This window comes from Tachysurus fulvidraco, chromosome 17 (genome assembly GCF_022655615.1).
Source record: "Tachysurus fulvidraco isolate hzauxx_2018 chromosome 17, HZAU_PFXX_2.0, whole genome shotgun sequence".
Taxonomy (NCBI): Eukaryota; Metazoa; Chordata; class Actinopteri; order Siluriformes; family Bagridae; genus Tachysurus; species Tachysurus fulvidraco.
Window position 1 is genome coordinate 16,155,925 of NC_062534.1, and position 11,485 is coordinate 16,167,409.

General features: G+C 38.7%; 1 protein-coding gene across 2 annotated transcripts; it reads left to right on the plus strand.

Annotated features, from left to right (window-relative positions):
• The first annotated feature begins 217 nt into the window (after window positions 1-217).
• nek12 (NIMA-related kinase 12) lies at window positions 218-4,457 on the plus strand. 2 transcript variants are annotated; one of them, XM_027135496.2, is made up of 4 exons: window positions 221-352; window positions 710-1,890; window positions 2,845-3,024; window positions 3,687-4,457. In XM_027135496.2, the coding sequence occupies exons 2-4, from the start codon at window positions 732-734 to the stop codon at window positions 3,842-3,844; spliced, it is 1,497 nt and encodes a 498-aa protein (XP_026991297.2). In that variant the 5' UTR covers window positions 221-352; window positions 710-731; the 3' UTR covers window positions 3,845-4,457. The 2 variants fall into 2 exon arrangements, with proteins under 2 accessions (XP_026991295.2, XP_026991297.2); XM_027135494.2 differs by having other exon boundaries at window positions 218-1,890.
• Window positions 4,458-11,485: the final 7,028 nt, after the last annotated feature.

Here is an 11,485-nt window from a genome sequence, read left to right on the forward strand (position 1 = left end):
TCCGCTGTCTTATCTGGGCAGGCACTTATTTCCAGGGATTTCAGAACAGCGTAACAGATATTGCGTCATCGGGTAGGCGTGGCCTATTTGATAATCTAACCCTAACCATAACCGTAGTTTTTGGTTGTTTATTTGTTTTATAAAATAGATCTACCCGTATGACTGTTTTGTCCTTCGTAGTATGCTGTTTTTTTGTTTTTTTTGGAAAGAGGGCATTTTTCCAAGACCTCCGGAAACACGCCCACTTTACGTCATGGTAACGAAACCCCTGGAATTTAGTAAATGCCGTCTTGAAAAAAACGGGTTGTTGCCACGGAGATGTCTTGAAAAACACAACAAATTGATGATGGAGGTGACTTTAGCGGTTTTAAGCTAGCTAGTAATGTTAGAAAGTAGGTAGAAAAGCAGCGAGAACGCTAATGCATATCGATTTAGTTTAGTCACAGCGTTGTTTATGAGCAGAAGCAAAGTAAATATGTTTTTAATAGTAAAGGATAGAATCATAGCACGATCAACTACATGTAGCATATTTCAAGCCAGGATTGATAGAGCTACTGATCTGTAAAACTTTTATTATTATTATTATTATTATTATTATTATTATTATTATTATTATTATTATTATTATTATTATATTTTACAAAGGTGTACAGGTGTTAAACCCCTCTAGTAACAGGTTTTAACAGCTAGTGCCTCATTTAAATAAAAGCTTTGCAGAGGACAGTGGGTTAATGAAGATACGTTGCAAAGTATCTTCATTAACGATAGGTACGGATAAAGACATGGAAGCATACGAGCAAATTCTTGAACTTGGCAGAGGAGGAGCGGGTGTCGTCTTGCTGATGAGACACAAAGAAACAAAGAAGCTCTATGCTGTGAAGAAAATAGAAGTTGACAACTCTCGAAAAATAAAGTCCAAAGACAACATACTGCAAGAAGCTGAAATTCTGAGGAATCTGAAACACCCCCATATTGTGATGTGGAGCGACACGTTCTGTGATCCAGCAAAAGGGCACATCTGCATTGCTATGGATTATTGTGATGGTGGGACGCTGGATGATCAGATTAAAGGCAGAAAGGCTGAAGAATATTTCTCAGAGGCTACAGTCATGAGATGGTTCGTGCAGATCGTTATGGCGGTCAGTTACATTCATTCTGTAAGAATTCTACATAGAGATATTAAGCCCTCTAATGTACTGCTAACAAAAAGGGGGGTGATTAAGTTGGGAGATTTTGGAATATCAAGGATCATGAGCCACACACTGGATATGGCCTCCACATGCGTAGGGACACCCAGCTACCTCAGCCCTGAGCTGTGCCAGGATGTTCCATACAGCACCAAATCTGACATATGGGCCCTTGGCTGTTTGCTGTATGAGCTTTGCGCACTTAAACAGGCTTTTATGGCTAAAAATCTACTTAGCTTGTTTTATAAGATTATAAAGGGTGAATTCAGCCCAGCACCTGCGAGCTATACAGATAGACTTCACACTCTGATTGAGAAGATGCTGTGCTTAATTCCTGACAGCAGGCCAAGTGCTAGCTGCATCCTGTCCATGTCTTATGTTCAGGAACAGCTGGAACTGTTTATTCAGCATCAGGAGACAGAATTGACAAAGGTTAATGCTGAACCTATACCTGCCGAGAACGAAGATATCATATTAACCTGGAACAAAACTGTTTGTATTGAAGTGCCTGAAGCTGAGAAAATGGAAGGAAATTGTCAAACACCTGCTATTGTAGAAGACGAGATGACACATGCTGGGACTGAGTCTGATTATTCCGAAGACTTTGATGAAAATGACAGCATGTCATCCATTGAAGATGACTCAAAGAAAAATGCCTCCTCCTCTTGTTTATTGCACGAGGGAGTTGAAGAAGAGCTGCACGGTAAGCAGAGGAGATTTGCACATGAAACACTCACTGAGTCTTTTTCTTTGCATATTGAGTTGATCAGCTCAAGGACTAGGTTTGTGATCAAGTATTAGTATAACGTTACAGCATCATGAGATCATGTGAAACAGTTAGACATTAAGGTGTACTAGTAATGAGTAAAATCACAAAAAATATTTCAGACCAGTACAGCCTTGAGATATTTGAACAGGTATAAACAGGGCAGCCATGCAAATTCTGCATTATTACTGCAGGCTAAAAGCTAATGTATTATCTAGGGATGAGTCAGTATGTTCAAATATTTAGTTATACAGTATATCTCTTTTCACTAACTGCTTCAGCTGCTTTCCACTGTGGATTCACACACACACACACACACACACACACACACACACACACACACACACACACACACACACACACACACACACACATGAAGCAAAGTAAATTAGGATATCTAGTGTTGAGAGGTGGCAGTGTGAATATTCAAAAGTAATCAAATAATAAATGAGTGTTCTGGGGCTAATTAAATGAGATGTGCTTAAAAAATTACCATTTAAGGACCACCAAGTGTCACCACCAAGTGTCACCTAATCCTACTGTACATTTTGTTGACAGACTGGCCCAATACAAATGAAAGAAAGAGCTGCAGTGTGACAGTTTATTAAAAACTAAAATAACCCTGCAGTGCATTTCAAACTGTGCCGGATAAATCCGACATTATGTAAATGCTAGATTTAATCAGTGCATTACTTGAGCACGAAGTGTTCCACTGTCAAAAAGTTAAAATACTTTAAAAGTTTTAATCAAATACCATGATGTGCTGATAACATGATGATGGGTAATAACTATCCTAGAATGCATGTGTCCTAACTTAATTTATTTTTTATTTTAACTTGAACTAAAATTTGTGTTTAATTAAATTCGTGCACTATTTGGTACATGTTGCAGGTCTCCCTGATGATGTGGATGCTAATGAGTACCCAGATGACTTTGAGGATGAGGATGAATTGGCTGAAGTGGTGAGCTGCGCTCGAAATGCCATGCAGACTCTAACAGATGAATCTCTTGAGCTAAAGGACAGCGACGGTCCATCTGTCACTATGAGAACTCTGAGAGAGAAGTACATAGGTATATAAATAATTAGATTCATTATATTCAGAATATTATTTATGAACAAAAAACAATAAAAAGGATCATATTTAAGATTGTCGTCATCCTCAGCCCTTAAGCCGTACGCTGCCTTCTTCAGTTTAGTTCTAGAGACTGAGGAGACTTAGTTCTTAGTTTAAATTTTTCCTCAGTTGATTTGGCCTGGGGGGCACGGTGGCTTAGTGGTTAGCATGTTTGCCTCACACCTCCAGGGTTGGGGGTTCGATTCCCACCTCCGCCTTTGTGTGCAGAGTTTGCATGTTCTCCCCGTGCCTCGGGGGTTTCCTCCGGGTACTCCGGTTTCCTCCCCCGGTCCAAAGACATGCATGGTAGATTGATTGGCATCTCTGGAAAATTGTCCGTAGTGTGTGTGTGTGTGAGTGAATGAGAGTGTGTGTGCCCTGCGATGGGTTGGCACTCTGTAAAGGTTGTATCCTGCCTTGATGCCCGATGACGCCTAAGATAGGCACAGGCTCCCCGTGACCCGAGAAGTTCAGATAAGCGGTAGAAAATGAATGAATGATTTGGCCTGTTGATTTGCATTCATGATAAGAAAAACACTTACTTGTTGAGTCATTTTAGAGTGATGATGAATTGCTGCAGTTATGAAATAGGGTGTGTTCTCTCTGGTCTCTGTGCAGAGGATGTTGGCCCTTCGCTTTATGAGGAGATTAGTGAACATTTTGTGACCGGCTTGAAACCAGAGGACCTTCAGCCACAGTTCCAGCACATAGTAGGGAGCGACCATCTGGAGACCTGCTACCTCATATTCAACATTGACCAAGAGACCACGTGTTGAGCATGCAGCCTTCTTAAAGACCTTAAAAGACTTGACAATATGCTTTTACATTGCAATATATTTAATAAGTAATAGCAATTCATAGTCACTTTGGTCACATTATCTATGAATAATAATAATAATAATAATAATAATAATAATAATAATACGAAGAAGAAGAAGAAGAAACCTGAGGCAAAAAAAACCCTTTCACTTAATATTTATTATAATCTTCTAATATTATATGCCTATATGATTTACACCAATGTATTTATATGTGTATGAACTCAGATATATTTACAGGAGTTATATCGACAGTACTATATCTTATTAACAGCAGATGGCAGTCTGTAGACAGAAAATGAATTTGAGCGTGCTTTTTTATCCTGTCGTATATTTTCTTGTGCTCATGACACATCTTGGCAAATGGTTGCTTCTGCTCTTAATATGGTGATGACGATAATGATGTTTACTGATGGTGGAGAGAGAGTGGCCTAAAAATACTAGAAATACTGCCTGGTACTGAGTCAGAGGGAGATTGAATAACAAACACAGTGTGATGTTTAGTTTTAAGTGAAACCATACACCAAAGTGTGATTACCAATTTTTTTTTTAATAAAAATGCTTTAAGTTGTTCATTTGTCATTGACTACTTTAGAAGTCACCTTGTGATCATGGTATCTCCTACTGCGCAAATGTTGTATATCGTTTAAAAATGAACCAGATGTCCAGGCATGCTTCATTGGAGCTCAGATGCAAAGCAGGAACTAGAACACACTTTTCTTCCACCTCACAGATACATGTCAGAGGTGGACTGGCTGTGCTTATGTGTGAGAGTGAGAGTGAGAGTGTGTGTGTTCATGATGACCGGTCGAAGACTTGTGTCCATCAGTGGCTCGTGATGTTAGATTTTGGTAATGACATAGCTGCAAACAAAATGAATGTTGAGAATCATACTATAGTATAGGCTACTATGACAGTAGAGCGTATAGAGTTGATGACATACAGTCATCCAGCACACAGTGTAGCAGCTCAACCTGTCAGCTGTTCAACTCTTCAATTTTTCCTCCTAGGAAGACTAGGTGACTGAGGTGCACATGCATTTCTGATGAACGCACATTATCCGCTCCATAATCACCCTTTCCCTATCCAAATACAATAGAAAAAATTCTGTACATCCTAAACACACTTGTCTGTACTGTAAAACAACTTCTCGGTGCACACTGGGTATTTTTGGGTTATTTTCTGTGTAATTTGGTGTAAAAACCCTGGCATGACCTTGGCAACCCAATCATTAATCCCTCTGCCTGTTGCTCCTCATCTACTCTAAACTTTCATGGAGAGAACATGAGGCAACATCATTCATGTCCCTATGGTCCTCTATTAGCAGTTTCTATATTGCAGTAATAACTATAGAGTCAAAAGAGGCAGAGATCATGCTGCACCATGACTGCACATCGGTGGAAAAATAAATCAGTGGAACCTGAGCTGATCTGTACAGTATACACTGTTAACAGGTAAGTAGTATCTCATTTATACCCATCACCACTGCTTTCATTCATAACACAGCAGTTTTTACATGTAGAATTTTTCCATCAGCTGAGGATCTGCTCCACATAGCTTACATTCCCTCCTCCTAACCAGCTTGACCTAAATCTAAAGAAAAAGGGAGAAAACTGTCACACAACTGTACAGTCTACTATATTTTTATTCAAGCAGGCTCACCATGATTCTAGGATAAAGATATGAAAATGAAGACGATAATAATGTGTTCAAATTCATAGCTCATAGGCCCTTGTTGTCAGATGAGGTGGTTTGGGAATTTAGCATTGACAGATTAATATTCTATTTTACTGTCTAACATGGGACTTTGGTAAAACAATGTTCTCTAACTTTCTCTACCTAGTAGCAAGTGCTTCACTCCATGACATGGAACAGCAATTTATAAAATTAGCAAAAATGGCAGAGGTGTGTAGTAGTCACGCATTGTGCTCTCTTTATAACAGACCGGTAACAATAGGGGTGTATTTAATTGGTATTCTTCTAAATGCTTTCTCAGCCAGGTGCCGTATGTCCACCCAGTACTGCAGGGCCTTTCCAACAGTAGATTACTGACTCACACACAAAATGTCTTCTGCAGTGCTGTGAATGACCTTCAGTTTTAACTAAACCATCAGAGTTCATAAGAGCAACATTGACTATTTATTTTAATATCATTTGACTTAAAAGCATTTTTTAGATTAAACCATGTTGTGAAGCACACTTTCTTAGATCTTGTACTTGAAATCTCAGCAGGTCCATTTCTGTAAGAAGTATTTATTTGATTAACATAGAAAAGCTCTTTTAAATGTATACACAGCAACTTTAAAAGATTATTCTTTTATGTTGATTTGACATCCAGCGAGTATTTGAGTAATGACCAATTAGCTGTAGAAAGGTCCGTGCCTTGGAAAACTCCCAAGGAACAAATAAAAAAAAAATCTGCACTCCACTTGAACTGACTGAGAGCGGGTCAAAACTAGAAGAGAAAAAACCTTTTGTTATGAAAGATTTACATGCAATTTCTTCAAAACACAGCTCTTCTCTCCAGTTTACAGTCTCTTGGGATGAGAAAGGATGAAACACCAGCAAAGAACCGGTTCAGGTTTGGTTCATGGAGCCTTTAAAAACCTTCATGAGACAGACAGAACATCCACTATGCTTTATTTATCCTTAAGTGAGCACAGCAGGGAGGAAGGAAAGGTAGTACAAACGCCGGCTGGTGTGAAACTGTTTCCATGAGCCATCTCAGCACTATCCATTCTGACCTATGACACCTGCAAGCTGGTCAATATTTCATCCATAGTGGCTTTAATGACTGTGAAAGCCTGTTACGTGTGGCTTTGAAAGCAATGTGCTAAATGTGACATGATATTGACTGATTGCTGCATGAGTGCTCAAAACTTCCATGACAAATATTTCCTCCATCAGGTCTCATTACTTACACTCATTCAGACCTTCTCACTCTGGAGCTCAGACTCCATAAGAGCACAGTGAAATACTGAGCCTTTTATAAAGACAAATATCTCTGCACTTATTCTATTTATTCTTAGGTAGAAATATTTATTTCTTTTTAAAATTACATTGCATACTAGAGCTGTTTCTAATGATGGATTTTTTTATGTAATTATATATTTAAAAAAAAAATACAGAACAAGAATCTGAAATTATTATCTGTTTAGACTCACTGAATCCAGACCAATTTTTTCTCTCCCTATTTTTCAACTGTCCAGTTTGGGTGAGTCTGTGCCCATGATAGCCTCAGATACCCATTCCTGCCTTACATGAGTGGTCTTTCTTCTGTTGAAGCTAATCCACCTCAAGCTGGATTATTTAATATATAATATTAAATAATATTAAATTAATATTTTGTGTATGCTGAGATGCTTTTCTGCTCAGCACAGTTGTAAAGTGTGATTATTTAAGTTGCTATACCTTTCCTGGCAGCTCAAACCAATCTAATCTATTCTTTGGCCTCTCTGATCAACAAGCTATTTCTATGCACAGAACTGTCACTGTGCTCTGTTGTGCTAAAATCCCCGCAGATCAGAGTTTGTGAAATACTCAAACCAGCACATCTGGTACTAACTAACATGGCACGATTAAAGTCACAGAGATCATACATTTTCTTCCACTCTGATGTTTGATGTGAACCTTAACTGAAGTTCTTGACCTGTATCCACATGATTTTTTTGAGAGCACTGCTTCCATAAGATTGGCTTATTTAAAAAAAACTGCATAAATGTGCAGGTGTACAGTTGTTTCTAATAAAGTGGATGGTAAGTTGGTAAGTGTGTGTGTGTGGGAGAGAGAGAGAGAGAGAGAGAGAGAGAGAGAGAGAGAGAGAGAGAGAGAGAGAGAGAGAGAGAGAGAGAGAGAAAGAGAACACACTCTCACTCATTTTCTACCGCTTATCCGAACTACCTCAGGTCAGGTCACGGGGAGCCTGTGCCTATCTCAGGCATCATTGGGCATCGAGGCAGGATACACCTTGGACGGAGTGCCAACCCATCGCAGGGCACACACACTCATTCACTCACACACTCACACAATACGGACAATTTTCCAGAGATGCCAATCAACCTACCATGCATGTCTTTGGACTCGGGGAGGAAACCGGAGTACCCGGAGGAACCCCTAAGGCACAGGGAGAACATGCAAACTACGCACACATGAGGTGGAGGCGGGAATCAAACCCCCAACCTGGAGGTGAGGCAAACCTGCTAACCACTAAGCCACCGTACCCCCCTAGAAAGAGAACAATACTTAGGATATGTTGTTGAAATCTTATATTCTCCTTAATTCCATAGAAAGATCATTTTAATTTTCTGGTATTTAGAAAATTGCAGAATCAATTTGACAACAAATGAATGAAGAAAAACCCCCCTATACATATATTTTAAATAATTTATGCATGAAAGAGTTAGCATAAAAAAAATTAAGCATCAAATAGCTTAACAGGATTAAATAAAGGGTGTGAAGAAGAGAGTAAATGGAAGAGTTTTCCGTTTATGTGATCAAAGTAATCCAAGATTAAATAAAATTGCTGCTGTTATGTAAAGTTATATAATTACATGACAAGTACATATTACATACAAAGTTTGGCTAATGCTAAGAAAGGTTACACACTAATCTCATGCCTCAATTCAAGTACATTAAAGTAGATGTATCATTATAAGCTTCGCCATAGCAGGACCTAAGCTTGAATGTAGCCACTCTCCACAAGCAATCCTATTTCTGAGTTGGTTACAGAGCTTTATGTCTGTAAACCTTGACTGCTTCCTTTAATCCTTCCTGTTTAGAAAAAAACAACACATCGTAGCATTTCTAATACATCCTTGTTGTGAAAATGGAAGTTTTCTGGGTGCATGAATTTTAGCCATGATGCCTGACAACCTCTCTCAAGGCCGTAAAAGTCGTTAATGAGCAAAGAGAGACCCAAATCCTCTGAGGAAATAGTGAGCGTTATTGCACGTTTCTTGATGTACTGTATGTTCTTATAAATAATGTTAAATTGAAAATTGGGAAATTTCAACCACTAACATTTAATCTCTGGAGCAATGATGCAGTCTGTGGAATTCACAAAAGATGACAGCATACTGTATGCATTAAAGCTGGTTGCACTTCCTCCTAGCACTAAAGCACTTAAGACAATAAGAACCTGCAGGCTGTCGTAATCGAGTGTACTATGTTGTATGTCGTAGGTATGAAATATTGATGGAGATGGACCAGAGTGAATGAAGGTTAACTCTAAAACATTACTCTTTAGACAAGTGAGGTGGAAGACAGTGATATTAGCCTGCACTCTAATCTGCCCTCAGTGTCTGTCCTGTACCTAAAAAGGCACACTGGGCAACATGGTTTCGACCCAATACCTAGAGCAGGCAGATGGAAGTCAGAATAGCAGGCACAATTAATATCAGTCCAGTGGTTTACTCTTGTATGGCTTTGCTTAGAAACACACACTGAATGCGCATAGATGATTTATAGCATCTCAATCTCATGAAATAAAATAAACAGAGATAACAGCTATCAGAATATGACATTTATATTTCACAGTATTTGTTTATATATGGCATTGTATTTCTGCACAACCCTTATATATATAAATATATATATTTATATATATAAACACTAGCAAAAGTATGCGGACACCCACCCAATCACACCCATGTGTTTGTTCAACATGGCAGTTCAGATTTAGTCCCTTCATTTGCTGTTATAATAATCTTCATTCTCTTGGGAAGAATTTCCACAATTTTAGAGCATGGCTGTGGTGATTTGTTTATTCAGCCACGAGAGCCTCAGTGAAATCAGGCAATGTTGTCAGGACGAAGAGGGCTGGGGCAGCCGGCGCTCCAGTTCATCCCAAAGGTGTTTTCAGTGGGGTCGAGGTCAAGGCTCTGTGCAGGTCACTCGAGTTCTTGGCAAACCATGTCTTTGTTGTTCTGCAGCATGTTTAGTCCACTTAGCTCTAGTCTAAAATCTCAGTGTTACAGCTCATAAAGACATTCTAGACAATCAAGTACTTCAAATTTGTGACCATTGTTTATGAAGCCCCTATAAATGACCTTTCTTGCAAAACTCTCAGTCTCCACTGATGTTGCCCTTAGCCATGTCCTATTTACCTTTGGTATACATATGAGGTTGCACACTTGCTCCCATCCATTCTCATCCATTACCATGGAAAAACAAAGACTGCAAATCAGAAATAATTTAAGCGTAATTCAAGCTACAAAAATGTAACGTCTGAAAAAGTTGTATGAAATTTGTCAGTAATTGGACTCATGAGTACACTGTCCTCCACACAGTGAGGCGGATGATAATGGAGGAAAAAGAGCCTAGAGATCTCAGTTATGGATTTGCAAAGTTTAATTAATTCTTGTGATTGTCAAGTTGTAAAATGATCTGTTGAACTCCTTTTGCTTAACAACAAGCTGTTTAGAAGTACCACAGGGGGAAAAAAGCCCTTCCTTTGCACAAGGCAACAAAATGTCAAAAAATGACCATCTCCTTCTCCAGATTTAAACCTTACTACAATTAAGTTCAACACAAAACAAAAAAACTGGACAAATGGGCTAACATCCTAGACACGTGTCTCCAACTGGATTTCAGATTCAGATTTATAGTCACATCACAGTTTACACAATCACTATGTATAGTCTGGAGTGTGAGTGAAATTCTTATGTGCAGAGAACCAAAAACAATAGAGCACAATTGTGCAAGAAAAATGATGCAAAATACAATGAACTTCCTTTTAATTGTTTAAGCTTTTATGTGTTGTTCTTTTATATATTCATTTTATGATGATTTTCATGAAGGATGCCACAAATTCTGGAGCACACTATAGGTGCAACTTTAATACTGTGACATCCTTCATTTTACTGCAATTTTTATGCTTGTCACAAGCTGAGGTAAGCTCTGATTGCTTTTGACATGCGCCTTACTACAGCAAGCTAAGCTTAAACAACCTGCCATCCTCTTTGCAAAATATTTGCGGCTATTTTAAAGCCTGTTATTAAATGAAGATAAGAAAGATGACAACGTCCCCCTGCAAGTTTCTCTGAGTTAAAGGGAAGAAAAACTTCAAAACTGAACTGACATCAAACAGACATCATTTTCCTTTATTTTCTGACTTTAAACAGACCTTGAGGTGGAAATCTTTATTCCGCTGTGTGATTGTAATGAAGATTTCGGGCTAATAATGATAGCCATTCTTCTTTCTTGACCAGTTGCAGATACCCTTGTGAATTATCAGTGCCAACTGAACCCTATTAATAGAGTTTGTACACTGAAGGGCGGTGGAAAGATTTCATGCATCAATGTCATTATTAACTACAGTTAAGAAGTCCAGATGTTAACTGAAAGCAATCTTTACCTTTGTGTAGCAGTTAAATTGCATGTGCGCAGCTCCTTCACCTTCACTAGATGAAAGCAAGAGTGTCCTGATCTTTATTATCACTAGATCTGTCATTGGTCCCTGAGTATTGATCGAGTATTGGCCGACTGGAGGTGTAGCATCCCGCAGGTACAGAGAAGGAACAGTTATATATTGATTAGCTTATTTTGGATGCCCTAACAGAATGCATATTGAGCTAGTTAGTTAGTTAAGGGCACTAATAT